Source organism: Ambystoma mexicanum, chromosome 8 (genome assembly GCF_040938575.1).
Source record: "Ambystoma mexicanum isolate Mex_15411 chromosome 8, UKY_AmexF1_1, whole genome shotgun sequence".
Lineage (NCBI taxonomy): Eukaryota > Metazoa > Chordata > Amphibia > Caudata > Ambystomatidae > Ambystoma > Ambystoma mexicanum.
The window spans coordinates 456861252-456877586 of NC_090929.1; the positions used below are offsets into that span (position 1 = coordinate 456861252).

Here is a 16335-nt window from a genome sequence, read left to right on the forward strand (position 1 = left end):
CATCCTAACCAGGGGCTTTCGTGTGATTGTTAAAAGGGGTGTTGGTTGAAACTTTTGGCTCTAAACCAAGAGCACCATCGATAACCACAGACCATCGCCGAACAAGAGCTCCCCTAGAGAATGCATGGGCTTTAAGCAAAACATTCTACAACAGCCTAACGGTTAGACTCCATCAGTGAGCTTCTCCCATGGTATGATAGTGGGGCTTTTGTGTGCATAAACACAAGTTAATAAAATTTGCATTGAGCAACACATGTTTCCAAGTAAAAAAACAATTCTCTGACACTTGGCCAACTCTAGACCACCAGTTTGGCTTAGTTGTTAACCGAAGAGTCCCTTTGTAGTGTAGAAAGCTGTTCCTTCCAAAGCCCTGGCAGTCCTCTTCTGCAAGCGGCAACTGGGCGGCCGATGGGTTCAGGTAACCAGGGCAAGTAGGATCTCTGCCAGTGACCGTGACCTCTCCCTCTTCTTCCAACAGACGCTGCTTCCTGCCGCCAGCCTTCTGCAGCTGAATGGAGTACGAGACGCATGCTGCAAGTTCCTGCTCAGTCAGCTCGACCCATCCAACTGCCTGGGGATCCGCGGCTTTGCAGACACACACTCCTGCAGCGACCTACTCAAGTCTGCTCATAAGTATGTCCTGCAGCACTTTGTGGAAGTGTCTAAGACCGAGGAGTTCATGCTGCTCCCACTGAAGCAGGTAAGAATCCCCATTTCTGCTTGCCACTTTAAGGTGCTTCAGTTCATTAGTGCATTCACCTCAAATACAGTTGATAACATTGTTAACAGAAGTAAATTAATGCTGAGGGACCCATACATGGGAGGACAGTGTTGGGGAGGACCCACAGGTATTCCAGAGGGACACTGCAGGCCCAACTCCCTTCCCCAGGATACCTGGAGAACTCAGTTAACAGCAAGTTCAAACTGTGGTTTATTACAGGCAAAACCAACAGGGACCAGCAAAGGAACAGGAAAAACCCATGCAGATCTCACTCTTCCTTGGCTCGCAGGCCGGTTCTACTACCCACTGGCGTACGCATGACCTCAAAACATGGGCCCTTCTCCAGAAAACATATCGGACTACAGGATTGTGTATTATTCTACCACCTATTGTGGAGTTTATAGATGTTATTCTACTGGCCCTCCCATGTCAGGTGGCTGGCCTGTTCCATCCCCAAGTCACTAACTATAACATGTTTGCAGTGTGGTGCACTTATCATTGGTTCTTGCCTGCTATTACCCAACCCTAGGGTACTAACCTTTTGATTGGCTAGAGCTGACATCCCCAGGTTTGGGATCCACACAGCTCGCACTGTACCTCTTAAAGGTAACAAGAATGACTGGTGTCTGCATTGTAACTCGTGTATACCAACTTAGCTTATAAGAGGGTTCTCCTGGTCAGCGCAACACCTGTTGCATATTGTTGCATACTTGTTGCTGTCTGTGTCTGGTGGCCTGGGACCAGTGCACCTTTGCCACCGCTCATCGCTGTCCATTGTCTGCTGTGGCTGTGTCATATGTTCAGAGACCACGAATTTGAACTGTGCAGCTCTGAAATTTGACGATTTATTAGTCTTTTCTGCAGCTGGTCCCTTTGTCGCCTGGGGATTGGAATGTCCTCCATATCTCTTGGCCTTGGCTGCTTGTCCTGTCTCACACGTCTTGCTCTCTGTCCAGCCTGAATCTGCTCAGCTCCTCTCTTGCTCTGAGGCTTGAGGCCTGCTGTAATTTTCCTAAACCTTCTAATGCGGTTTCTAAAGTGTCCATACTATGCTATATTTCCATGGGTTAGTCCCGTTTGGCTCTGTCAGGTCCCATAGGTGCTCCTGCAGTTCCATAGGGTTATTCGCATGTAAGCATCTGCAAGCTTTGCTCAGGATCTCTTGTGCCTTGCGGTTGCTGCGTTTGGCTAGGGGTAAAAATAACAAAACCAATGACCGTATGTATATGTATCTGTCTGCTAACTACAGAACTGTACGCTTGTGTCCTTCATGTATTTGAGTGTGTGTTTGTGTCCTGAAGTGCGGTTGGCACCTGTGCTTCATGTCTAACGCTGCTGTGAGGTGGTATCTCCAACGACATCCGCAACATGGCTTCTTGGTGTTTTAGTCCAAGCTGTCAATAGAGGTGTCCCTGGTTGTGGCCTGTGGCTCTTCATCCAAACGGGGATAGGTCTGCACCATCCCTGGTCTGTATGGCTGTCTGAGTGGATACCTCTTGACATATTTGTCAATCATAGGTCAGTTAGGAATTTGTCCGAAGTAGTATGGGTGATTGCAGTGCTTTCTGGCCTTCTTGCTTATCATGAATTTAGTAGGAGGGGGAGTGGGTGGTAGGCTTCCCCATCCCTCTTCATTCCCCCCTCTGGTCGACCTGTCGACCACATCCTTGTATGGCAGTCCTTTTGCTCTTGGCTGCCATACCTTGGTTATTCCTCTGAGGTGCCCATAGTAGATAGTGTGGTCATCAAACGACCAGGTCACTTAACAGCACTCTCCTTCGGGGTTACACCAAATCCATTTCCCTTCGTAGTACTTTGCATCGAATAGTTTGTCCAACTTCATTGATTCGGTTGGGAACAGTTGGCATTGCACAATACTTTCTCTTATCTTGTCCCTTTCTGCCACAATCTCGTCCTTGGCTCCCCCTATGTTTACATCCATCAGAATCTGCATCCTTATAGCTTCCTCTGCTGTTTTCTTGCACCTGGCCATGCAGATTTGTACCCCACACATTGATGTTGCTTCTCCTATTATCACCTTTAGTCCATTTGATAGCCATCATGGCATCCAAGACCATATCTACGCTATACAGCTCTGGTCCCTTCCTGTCACCCTTGCTTCATCTTCCATCTTGGCATGCATTTGTGCCAGTTGTGCCACTGCATCTGATAGGGTCCCGTTATCTTCATCATTGGCAGGTATGAATGTGCAAAAGGAACTCCCAATCTTTGCGCAAACTCCTCCCTCCATAGCTGTTAGTAGATGCTCTTCCTTTATTGGGTTGAATCCATTCACTGTGGAATTGATAGTCACCATCCGCTCCCAGCGAGTGATTTGCAACCACTTTGCGTTTGTGTACGTCTGTACAGATGGTATTATTGATGCAAAGAACATTTGTGTCTTGCTGAACAGCCTGTGCACTACTGGAACTTCGTCTAGTGCTGTTTCTGATGCTCCTGAGAAGTAATTTCCTCCTCTTTACTCAATCCTGCTAGCTTCTCAGCCTTCTCTGCATTGGCTGTTGGTGCTGTTTCAATCAATCTCTTCTTTCTTTTGTTATTGTCCATCTTCAGGAACTCATCAAGCTTCACATCCTTTCTTGGCATGACCAACAAAGGCATGTTCATGTGTACCAACAAGCAAACTCCTCTCTAGTCAGCTTCTCGTATGCCTTTGATCTGCAAGCCCAGTAATGATCCATCAGTACTGCTGTTCCTACTTTCATAGCTGCGTGTTGTTCAATGCTTTTGCACCCAACATTCTTGCCAACTTCAACTTTGCCATTGTTCTGGTAGCACAGTGCTGGAGTCTTCAGAGGTATTATCGGCATTGGACCAGCTTCATTTTCCACCAATGTCAGTAACTTGGCACTCACGTCACATTTGTTCAGGCACTTGTCATTTTCTTCTGTATTCTGTTCACTGGTGGCTGTGCAAGTGTCAGTGCATTGCTTCCCAGCACTCCATCCTGCCATCCATCCTTAGTGTATACTTGGCCATTCACTAGTAGTTGTGGTGTCTCCCAAAAGCCAGGTTCTCCTGTTTCCCTCACTCTTGTCTGGGGACATGGTAGCTCCTTCTGGGTAATAGTCTGTTTCTCCCTAGTCAGGTCCATCAGTCATGTACTGTATAGCTTCATCTAATTGCCAATAATTATTCATCGTATCTAATGTTTTTATGTAATTATCTTCATATGGGAACGTTGGTTTAGACCTCCATCTCAGAGTGGCTCTTTTCCCTTGAAATCCTCTTTGGGTTTGCACCATCGAGAGAAACATTAGGCATTGTGTTCTTGCTGCGGGTATTTCAGTTGCTATGAACGTTTTAGAGGCACTCATTGCGTGGGGTATTAAGGAGCAAACATAACACTCTCCCCGGTGGTTTCCTTACCTACTTTGGACATGTGTTTGTACCACATGTTATTAGACACTCAAGCAGCGTCAGTGAGATACATGTGAACCCCTTTCATGTCTGTGTCAACACTGCGCTTACCTCTTCTTATCTTATCAGCAGCATTCTCCTGTCCACCTGACATGGTCGTTCCACCTGCTTGCGTTGGGGGAATGTTATTATAGGGTACAGCGGTAGTACTAGCAACAGTGTATATTTGCCAGAATATGAACCCCATCAACCCACTTGGAAATAATAGACACAACATAATAATAATGTTTTTATTGTTGCCCCCATTTTCACTTACGCTGCTTGATCCTTGCAGCTTGAAGATATAGTTGCCTGCCTAAAATGCACAAAAAATGTGTTAGTTTGTTAGTTGTGTGAGTACTCCTTAAGCCCCGCAGACCGAATAATCACTGATGGCAAAGGCAAACACTTCTTCCCACAATTTCCTTACTGATGGGTCTCTCAGAGTGGCCAGGACCGGGGGATCTCCATGCTCAAGCTATGGGTATGTTTGGGTCAAATACTCTATAAAGACAAGAAAGTATACTTTGGGGGTTTGGGCTCGGAATCTGCTGGGTCTCCTTACAGCGTGGACAAATTGGTTGGAGAAAGTATTTGGGTGACGGGTAGAGGGCAACATTAATATGAACAGTGACCTCGGCTTTCAGTAGATTGTGTGCGGAAAAAGCAAAATAACAAACTGACAGTGTACCCTAATCTATGTCAACACGTATTCCAGTCTCTACTTCTGTTGTTCATGAGAGCGTGACCATGGGATGCCTTTTTCTCGATCGTGTAATGTCAGAACACGCTTGTAGCTCTTCCAGGTGTTGAACGTTGGTGCTGTCGCCCAAGACCTTATTGCCAGGTGAGGCCCCTGCTTTGTAGGGCTTGACATCCACCAACTGGTTCCAACGGTCTTCCCCTAGAGTTTGACAGCACTGTCGCCCACTTTTTCCACTATATGTGGGCCGGTGAACCTGGGCTCATTCCAGCGCCTCACGAAATTCATGAGGAGGATGATGCTCCCCACAGTCGCAGGGTTTTTAAATTCAGAGTCTTGTGGTGCCTTGTCGCAGTTTCTCTCTTATGGGCCTTCCCGTTGTCGTCGTATCTGGCGAGAGATAAAAGAAGCACTAGCCACCAAAGAAGTAACGTAATAGTTCATCTCCTGCTCTAACCCATCTGCACTATTCTCACAATCCTTCAGTGCTCTTGTGGGAGCCAGGGGAAGGTGCATGCATCGTCCATTTACAACCTCATGGGGCGTTAAATGGTGGTCGGACCCAGGCTTATTGTGCAATGCAAACAGTGCAAGAGGTAAACACTGCAGCCCGTCTTTCCTGGTATTCTGCTGTGTTTTGGCTATGCACTCCTTCAGGAGGCTGTTCAGGCTTTCACACACGCCATTTGCTTGCGGGTGGTACACACAAACGAACTTGTGTTGGATGGCTAACAAGGCTGTGATGTGCTGAAACACTTAGTTGGCAAAGTGAGGCCCATTGTCAGACCGCAGGACCTCCCACATGCCCCATCTTGGGAAAACCTACCTGACTAGGAACTTTGCCGCTCTAAGGGAATCAGTGTATGAACAGGGCCCAGACTCAATCCACCTGGAGAATGGGCACACAGCCACTATCATGTAGCGGTACCCTTGACAGACTTGGATCCTGTCGACATAATCCATGTGTAAATGCTGGAATGGGCCTACTGGCCTTGGTATGGCTCCTCTCACCACTCTCAAAGTATGCTCTGCTGTAAACTGCTGGCAAGTCAAACAGTTGCTCACAAATTCAGCCACATGTTCTGCCAAATTAGGACAGAACCATGTTTCTCCAATGTGTGTAGCAATGACCTCCTTCCCTGTGTGTGTTGGATAGTGCAATTGTGTCCATGCCGTGTTCAATAATGGTAATGGTATCACCACCTTCCCTGTGTTATCCTGCCGCCATAGGGCATCTGTTGGGGACATTGAACATCCCCTCCTTATACATTGCTCCTTCTCTTCCTTGGGTGCAGCTCACTGCAACTCCATAATCTGTGCTTCTGGCAGCACATTGTATCTTTCCTTAAGTACCATATTTCTGGTGCACTCTATCGCATTTGAAGCTCCTCCTAGTTCCCATTGGTCCCCACAATATTCTGTGCACTTGGCCTCAAAGTCTGCTGCTTCGTTCCCCCTTGAGATGGGATCTTCCCCCTTCGTGTGTGCTTGGCACTTCACTGTTGCTACCTGTGTTGGATAAGCAATTACTTCAATCAGTCTGCCCAATAAAAATGCATGTTGTACGGGAGTCTCGTCGGCCCTTCTGCACCCTCTCCTGAGCCATTGTGACAGTCCAGAGTGTACCGTGGACGTCACATAGGCAGAGTCAGAATAAATCGTCACTTCCTTCTCTATGCTGTTTTCCAGTGCTAGTATTAGGGCCACTAGGTCTGCTGCTTGTGCTGAGAAATGGGATGGCAGTCGCACACTTGCTACCACTTCACTTGTCCTGCCTTCCTTCAGTCTTACCACTGCAGTCCCAGTATGCCTGACCCCATCTGTCTGGTAAATTGTTGACAACCCGTTAATGTGGAGCACGTCTTCCCCCCTCAAGTGCATACACCTGAACCTTGCGAGTGGCACTGAACATTTCTATGTTTGCTGTGCAGTTGCGTGGCATAGTCTCCTGTCTTTAGAATGCCTGCTAGAAATGTTGCTGGGTTGACAATCCTGCATATCACTATTTTCAGGCCTACATTGGACAGTATCACCTCATAACCTGATGTGCTTTGTGTGGTCAAAGTGCTCTTTGGCTTCCGCGGTATTGCAAAGTGGGCATGCTCCATGTAAAGAGTGGTGATGCACCCCATGGTAATTGGTGAGGATTTCTCCATTGTGAATGCGGCAGCTGCCAAAGCTTGTTCGCATTGATAGTGTCCTCTCATTACTGGGTCAAGTTGCCCACTGTTGTAAGCAATTGGCTTGTGGCGCATGCTTGTCTTTTGTGTCAGTACTGCCTTCATCACTACACCGTCAGTGTGGGAGAACAGGAAGAATTCCTTTTTGTAGTTAGGGATCCCTAGCACTGGTGCTGTGCTTGTTGCTTCCTTCAGTTCCTTGAATGCCCCAGTCATCTCCGTGGTCCATGTCAGTGTCTTGTTCCCTTTCTGTGCTTCCTTCAGAGGGCCCAGTAGTGGCCTTGTTTATGTGCTGTAGTCAAAGACCCATGCTCTGCAGTAGTTGCATAACCCTAAGAACTGTTGCATTTCCCTCACTGTTGTGGGCTTAGGTGTCTTGCGTATTGTCTCTGCTCTCTCTGGGGTTATCTGTCGGCCATTTTGGGATATCGTCTGTCCAATGTATAGCACCTCCTTCTGGCAGTACTGTAACTTGGCTTTGTCCACCTTGTATCCCTTGTCAGCTAACACAGTCAGCATGTGTACTGAGTCCTTCCTATATTGGTCTTCTGTCATGCTGCAGATCAAAATGTTATCTACGTACTGTAAAACTGTGCTTTCCATCTGTATGTTACTCAAGTCCATCTGTATCACTCTGTTAAAGATAGATGGTGACTTGCAGTACCCTTGTGGTAAACAAGTATGTTTCTATACATAAAGCTGGACAAGTCTTGTGAGTCTGGTTGGAGTGGTACTGAGAAGAATGCGTTCTTCAAATTGATGACCACAAAGCAGGCAGATTCCGCCGGAATGCTGCATAAAATTGTCGCTAGATTTGCAACTAAAGGATACTCTGCTTCTACAATATGGTTAAGAGGCCTTAAATCCTGTATGAAATGCCATGACCCCCCTTTTCCTTGCGCACTGGGTACACCACAGTGTTACATGGGGATTCTGAGGGTACAAGAATGCCTCTCTCAATCAGGGCTGTGATTGACTCATAAATGCCTTCATCTGCTTCTTTGGTTAGGGGTTACTGCTTTGCTGTGGGTAACATTGCTCCTGGTTTAAGCTTGATATTCACTCCCCCTATGCTCTTTATGCAACCCACATCATTGGAACTTGTAGTCCATAGGGTGCTGGGTATCTTGACCATGTCCTCCTCCCAGAATGGGGGCAGCGCCTCCAGCGCCATTGCCATTCTCTGTGGCACTTCCCACTCATTTCAAAACCATCTCTATTTCTAGCTTCTTCCCTGAAAAGTTCTTCGTCTGTCACTTTGGTCAAACTGCATCCTTCTGCAACTGCGATCACTGCTCTCCATGCCTGTCCTGTGTCATCCATCCCATGGACTGCAATCCTATCCTCTATTGCAACCACTACCTCTATTTCTTTTGGCACTATGGTTCCCTCTGCCTCGTCCATTGATAGCTGTAGCCTGAATAGGTGCTCATTTGGAACTCGCCACATCTTCCCTGCAATTCCTGGAAGCCATGCAATGGCAATGTCAATTCTATACTGGAACATTTCTGAGTCCACTGGCACCCCCCTCTGTACCTTACGTCCACAATAAGGCTGGACAATCTGTTTTACATTAAGCATGTTTATTCCTGGTGTCCAGCATATTATTTCCTTATCTGTGATTGAGATGGTCATGTTTAGTCTGCTCATAATGTCTCATCCCAGTATGTTTACAGGTGTCTGTCGAGAGTAAAGCAAAGGTAGTGATAGATCGTAATCTCCTAATGAAAGTGAGATATTGTCTGTGAAAGGAACCACTTCCCGAACTCCTGGGAATCCTTGACTGTTCATGGCATCACCTGACAATGTAAATGCTCCTTCCCTAATGCAGGACCTAGTCGCCCCTGTGTCAACAAGAAAGGAAAAGTTTTGTCACCTATCGCCACCCCATGTGAGGTTCCTGCTCAGGATTGGGTGTGATCGATAGGATGGGGAGACATCAAGTTCATCTGTGGGCTGTCCTATTGAGGGTACAGGGACATCCCATTCCCAGTAAAGGGGTTGTTCCCCACCATGGCAGCACCCCTAAGTTGTCTGACGGGGGCTGTCACCACTGTATCCACGTGTGATGGTGCGTCATTGTTCTGTATCTGCGCTAATTACTGTGTATTCACATGAACCTGTGATGTTTGTACATAATGTGGTATTGACATTTGTGGTACCTGGATTTGTATTTGTGGTGCTTGTATTTGTGCTTGTGGCGTCTGTTGATATGTTCCCTGCACCTGTCCTTCCTATTGCTGGTCCTGTGCATAGTAATCGTCCTGGTCCCTTGGGTAGGGCTGCAGGCCTTGCCCTCCCCATTTCTGCTGCATCCCCCTGTATCTGCACACTCTTGAAATGTGTCCTTTCTGCCCACAGGTCCAGCACTGTGGTGGCTTCCTCCCTTGCCCCTGAACCCCCCCCGAAAAATCCCCTGGGTTCTGCTGCATCTGTTGCCCATATCCTCGAAACCCCCCTTGAAAATCCCCTTGGTTATGATGCATCTGTGGTCCAAAGCCAAGCACTCTCTGTTGGCCCCCCGCTTCCTCAGATCCCTTGCTGTGGGCCTCCCCACCCATGAACCCTCCTTGCATGGGCGCTGCAAACTGCTGTGGCTGTGGCTTCTGCTGCGGCTGCTCTGCCTGTGGGGTGGGGCTGGTTATGACTGCCCCTTCCATCACATACTTCGATAGTATTTTCTGGACTAATTTCACTTTGTCCATCTTCCAGTCTTGCTCCTTTTTCTTAATCTTCTCCTGCCATAGCCTGCAATGGTGAATTATCGTGAGTTGTATTTCGGGCCATCCACTTGCTTCCATTCCTACCAGTTTCCTTAATCGGAACACGTTCTGGTAGCCCCTGTACCAGTATGTGATCAAATATTGCTGTTGTTTTGTCCCAAGGCTCTCGAGTTTCAAGGCTCCAAAGCTCTTGAATCTCCTGAATGTACCGCACAGGGTCTTTGTCTTCCCTCATTTTCCGTGTCGCAATCGCCCCAATGTCTGACGTGTCTGGTTATTGTGTCCTCAATGCTTTCCATACGGCTGCCCTGCAGTTTGCAAACGGTGAACCGTCATGTGCTGTGTTGTCACCCCCGGGAACCCCACCCTTTCCCATATGTCATCAGCTGCATCTCCTAAGATAAGTCCCTTGACATCGCCCACAGCTAACCTATGCCCCGCTGTCATTATCTCCATCTCGTAAATCCATTTCCCAGCCCCTACCTTCAACGATGGTAACCTACACTTCACATTCCCCTTGTCTGTGTGCTTCCATGGTACATACTGAGGTTGCCCCCCCTACTCTCTCTAGTAAGGGCATCTGTGTGTACGCTGCCTCCTCCTCCTGGATCCTTCTAGTCCGCCTCACTTGTCGGTCCCCTGTCTCGCTCTCTATGCCTGCGCATATGTCTATTGGCTCTCTCCTGGTGTCATCATACCTGCTTGTCAATCGTCCCCTTGAACAAGCCATTGCTGTCTCCCATTTTGTTAATCCTGGGAGATCTATAAGCCTATCAATATATGTAGTAGTGTCATGTAGGGTGTGCCTGCTCCTCCTAGCTTCTTCCTCCTTCTCCCCTGTATGCTTCCTAAACGCCCATGACACTTGCTTGTCTCCTCCTGTCCCTGTCGACTGGGGCTTGTGCTTCTCCCACCTCTCTTCCCCACTGTACCTGTCCTCAGGGTCAGACCCTGTGTGCATGTTGCTACAAAAATCGTCTGCGAAACTCTGTCTCCTCTGTATCAAGGTTAGGTCTTGTACTCAGGTCGATGTCCCTCAAATCGTACATGCTTCCCCCTGCCCAAGCCCCTATGCCTGCTCCTTCCCTGTCTACAGTGCTCCTGCCTTGTGAGCTGGCGCTGTCTGGTTTTGTCCATCTCTCCTCTTCGAGTCTGCCACTTCCCCTATCTAATATTCCTTGTGTCTTTAGTGTCCTTATTGGTCGCTTGTCCCTCTCCCTGTGCGCCCGCTCCCTTGCCAACCTATCCAACTCTAACTTCCTTTGTTCCCATTCAGCTAACTTGCATCTTTCCTGCTTTGCTACTCCTCATCTCCTCTCGATCTTTTCCACTTCCCTTATCCTTCTGTCCTGCTGCTCTCGCTCAGCTCTCTTCCTTTCCTTGAGGTCTCTTTCGATCCTCTCCTCCCTCTCCGTTTCATGCTTCTCCACCTTCTTCCTGCGTTTGCTATCCTTACCCCCCAGCTTCTCTTCCTCCTTCTATCCCTGTTCTCGCGCTCTAACCTCTCCTCCTGGTCCTTCTCCCTCCTATCCTCCTCATCCATTATCTCTGCCCAGTCTGTAGCTTCTCTGCTTCTCTTCAGACCCTCCATAGCCTTTTTCGCCCCTTCTGCCTCCATCTGTCTTCCCTTGCAGCTTCAGGAGTATCTGTCTTTCTATCCATTGATTCGTAAATATGCCCCGAGCCCCTCCTTCGCGCCCTCATACACCTATTGGTTTTTTCTCCTTAGTGTATGGTGGTGGCTTATAGGTCCGGCTTTGAGTACCCCTCTGCTGCCCTTAATTCTTACATTGGGTACATCCCCTGCTCATCTGTGTCATCAGATGCTACACTTGGAAGAACATGGGGAGGTGCAGAGGGATGAGTCTGTGGCTCCTTCACTTCCTGCTGGCTCAGCATCCACTGACGCCTCGCGGCATCCCCCTTGCCCTCCTGAAACATGCGCCACAACTCGAATATGGCCATGCGCTTGGTTAACTTCTTCCTCTTGTAGGTAGCCTGTATGTGTGTCAGTAGTGATTGCTGCATGTCTTTGGAGAAACGTTCACAAGGCGGCCACGGTTTAGTTAACTTTCCCTGAGTACATTTGGACCATTCTAAGCAATACTTTCAAATCTTTTCTCGATAAGGCGGGAGTGTCTTACACAAGTGCTGAAGGGGTGTGCCCCCCCACCTTTCCCCTGATAAATGTTCAGTACCTTTACCTGACCTCAAGTCGAAGGTTTCGATAGTCCACTGTCAAGGGAGAAAGGCACAATAAAATAACAATACTTTTCAGTTTCTACAAGCCTCCCTGACTCCACAACTTATCAGGCGTGCTCCGCGCACCACTGCTCCTTCACAATCGCTACCTCCTCAGGCACACCCATAATCTTGTACATGCGCCTTTACGCGCACCGCCACTCGTTCATCTTGTTTACCAATCCCAAGTTTCCAATGCTAGCTCCTCACCGTCTCGTGCTCTCCGTGTCCTATGTGCAAACCTATGGGTGACATCACTGATCTATTAACCTAGGTAATGCAAAACATCAAATACCGTGCACACATTGGAATAGCCCGTTACTCCCAAAACACACAAAAAACCCACAGCTGTTTTACCGCCTGCAGGCGGCGTATACCAATATTCTCTTGTGATTGAACTGCACCCGCTGCGCCACCTAGCGTGCCCAAGTCTCACTCCAGGAGACTTAACTAGTCGACTCACCTTCCACAATCTAGAACAGCTCCCTTGCTAACCATTAAGGGGATACCGTCATCTATGACCTGAGCTAAAACGCCCAACCCACAGGAATACCACTATTTACATATCTTCTGTCATCCATGCCCTCGAATTAATAGTCTCGGTTATTCACCAGAACAGTTTACCTCTAAAACTGAAAGTGCCCTAAACATAAAAGAAGGACTTCTACCTCTGCTCCTTTTCCTACTACTTTGACAATACTCGACGATACTAAAAAATACTCCACAATACCCTCTCTCTCACCCACGGTTTCTGTTAGACTGGGTCAATACTTACACTCCGTGGTCTGCTGCAGCTGCTCGGCTGCCAACTCCTCCTCAAGGGGCTCACCTCCCCTTTCTGGTCTGACTGGACTACTCGCTGACTTCGGGCAGGATGATTTCCAAGGAGCTCTGACGGCCTTTACACAGGCACACGTTTTCCCATCTTGTCGAAATATGCGAGGGTCCTGCAGCCTCTCAGGTTCGGCGGCGAAGGAGACAACCTGGTTCTGGGCTGGCCATCCATCAGCTCTCTTACCAACTTGTTGGGGAGATCCCCCAGGTATGCCAGAGGGATACTGGAAGTCCGCGGACTTGGAGGGCCCAACTCCTTCTCCCTTCCCCAGGATACACGGAGGACTCCGTCAACGGCAAGTTCAAACTGTGATTTATTAAAGGCAAAACCAACAGAGATCAGCACAGGAACAGGAAAAATGCATGCACATCCCACTCTTCATCAGCTCGCAGGCCGGTTTTACTACCCACTGATGTCAGCATGACATCACAAGCTGGCACATTCCCCATACAACCTATCGAACCACGGGATTGGGTATTGAGTATTCTACCACCTATAGTGGACATTATAGATGTTATTCTACTGGCCCTCGCATGTCAGATGGCTGGCCTGGTGCCATCCCCAAGTAACTAGCTATATCATTGTTGCAGTGTGGTGGACATACCATTGGTTCTTGTCCACTGTTATCCACACCTAGGGTACTAAACTGTGATTGGCTAGAGCTGACGTCCCCAGGACTGGGATCTGTAAATGTTCTCATCTCGCTGTGTGCCTCTTCAGGGTAACAAGAATGACTGTGTCTGCATTGTAACTCGTGTGTACCACTTTAGCTTATGAGAGTGCTCTCCTGGTCAGCGCAACACTTGTTGCATATTTGTCACTGTCTGTCTGACGGCCTGGGACCAGTGCTCCTTTCCCACCGCTGGTCGCTGTCTATTGTCTGCTTTGGTCGCGTTACGTGTTCAGAGACCATGAATTTGAGCTGTGCAACTTGAATTATGAGGATTTATTAGTCTTTTCTGCATCTGGTTTATTTCCATGGGTTAGTCACACTTGGCTCTGTCAGGTCCCATAGGTGCTCCTGCAGTTCCATAGGGTTATTCACATGTAAGCATCTGCAAGTTTTGCTCAGGATCTCTTGTGCCTTGCTGTTTCTGCGTTTGGCTAATGGCAAAAATAACAAAAACAATGACAGTATGTATATGCATCTGTTCGCTCACTACAGAACTTTATGCTTATACTTTATTCGAGTGCGTGTTTGTGTCCCGAAGTGCAGATGGCATGTGTGCTTCATGTCTAACGCTGCTACGTCGTGGTGTCTCCAATGACATCAGCAACATGGCTTCTTGGTGTTTTAGTCCAGGGTGCCAATAGAGGTGTCCCTGGTCGTGACCTGTGGCTCTTCATCCACACAGGGATAGGTCTGCACCGTCCCTGGTCTGTATGGCTGGCTGAGTGAATACCTCTCGACATATTTATCAATCATAGGTCCGGTGAGAATTTGTCCAAAGTACAATCGGTGATTGCAGTGCTTTCTGCCCTCGTCCTTGTCATGAATTCAGTAGGAGTGGGCAGGGGTGGTGGACTTCCCCATCCCTCCTCAACAGTATTGTCCAAGCTCTTCCGATCATAAGCAAGTGCAAGCTGGCATCTATCTGCCGCAAGAACGAACTGGTAGTAGTCCAGTAATTGACTGTGTGAGGTATTAGCCCACCCCTGGCCAGCGCTGCCCAGAAACCCTGCCATTGGCCTCCCATCTCTGTGTGTGTGGTACCCAACACAACATTGGAGTATTTCAACCAAAACGACCACATTGGGCATTTGGTTCCAGGACAAAATGTTGACTTTGACCCCCTGCAAAATTAACAGAGCAGTATCCTAATTACACCACCTGAGGTACAGAAGGCTGCATGGTATTTCTTGAACATGGGTAAGCCAAATATGACGCATGTAAACCCAAATTATACAGATGTCCAACTTCCCGAGATATCAGTATCTGGAGCTGTAGCGAGATGCATGCCAAGGCCATGGGTGATACATGTACAGGCTAACTTGCTTTTAGTACTTCACTCGGCACTTAGATGAAATATCCACACACATCACTAATCCATGGAAGCAACCCAAAAAGTGATGTCTTGTTCCTTGATCACATTTGATTCCTCCCTGCCTGTTGCCAGATATTCTAGGCTGTGCTCAGTTGGTCTGGAGTCTTAATGAATGTGTTAACGCCTGATAGGATGACGTGACCAATCACCATTGGCTCTGTTCCTTTCAATCTCATAGGAAGACTGTTCTTTTTGTTTTCCTCTTTGGGCCTGTGCCATCTTGAGGATCACTTTCTGCACCATTTTCTTATGCCTGGCCCTGTTGCACCTGCAAGTAGGTGCAACATGTACACGTTTGAGTACTTGAGGGGTGGGGGAGGGGGGGTTGCTGGTTAATGTGGGAGGCCCTGTGCTGTGGACTGTATTTCCTTCACCCATGAAGATCTGCAATAATAGCCATCATCTCTGGAAACCATTAGACGCTGGTAAGGTGGCTCAGCCTGTTAAATGCTCATGGCTGAGGTCTGTGTAGCCTGCGGGGTACAGGTTCCAATGCTAGCATGGAAGCAGGCGATGCTTTAACTACCAGAGTTTGGGGCTTGCACTACCTGTTCTCTACAGCACTACGAACCATCAAAACTGTCACAGCGAGCAAGAACTATTTAAAACACAAGTTCTGCTTCATGGGGGGCCCGTTGCGTCTTCTGGGTTCCAACTAGCTAAGAGCCAGTGCATAGGCCGAGATCTAGTCTCCCCCACTGCCATTATCATGAAGTCAAGGACTAAAAGCAGCATCCATAGATGCATTGGGCAAGCTGTGCATGCTCCCTTACAAGTCTGATGTGTGCAGGGCATGCAGGAGCTTTGCTGTCCAGTACTGAGAGACATGTATGACCCCGCCAATGCACCTCAATCCGCTCCAAATCCGCTGCTACTTCCTAACGGAGACCTACAGACAGTTCAAACCTTCTGTTGTAGTGCATGGCCCTCCGTTCTGACCCACAGCACCATTTGCTATTCTAATATCCTCGACGAGAGCACTGTGAGTTAAGCATGCGCTTTGTTGTTCTTTGGCCACCTGCATGACATGTTCCAGCCCTTCATCCTTCAATTCAGCACCATTTGAGTTGGACAGTAAGACCTACTGATACTGCACTTTAGTATGACAAATCCAATGTGGGAAGCGTTGTGAGAATGTATTATTGTCTCCCAATGCACAGACAAATGCAGACACACTGACTTGCAGCATCCTTTCTCTGTCTGGATGCGGTATGGATGGACTTTGCACCATGGGTGTTAGATGATTCCCTGCGTATTAAAGAACCCATTCCCTCCTTATTAAAGAACCGAGCTCGTTTTCATCATGCCGTTGTGAAGAATCAATTTCCGGGGCACCAGTTGTCCACGGATGAATATCGGTTTTTAAACCATCAATCAGCCCCACACCTCTAGTACATCAGAATTGATCCAAACCGATTGGAAACACAAGTCAATTATAAACCTCCTTGTCCAATTTTGGTAATGTGG

At 48.1% G+C, this 16335-nt stretch overlaps 1 protein-coding gene across 3 annotated transcripts in view; it reads left to right on the forward strand.

Moving 5' to 3' along the window:
• The window catches only part of KLHL17 (kelch like family member 17), a 443767-nt gene that overhangs the window by 251081 nt on the left and 176351 nt on the right, over positions 1–16335 (forward strand). For all 3 annotated transcript variants that reach the window (XM_069610061.1, XM_069610062.1, XM_069610063.1), the window contains exon 4: positions 479–700. In XM_069610061.1, the coding sequence (XP_069466162.1) occupies positions 479–700 (222 nt within the window). The remainder of the gene's footprint in view (positions 1–478; positions 701–16335) is intronic.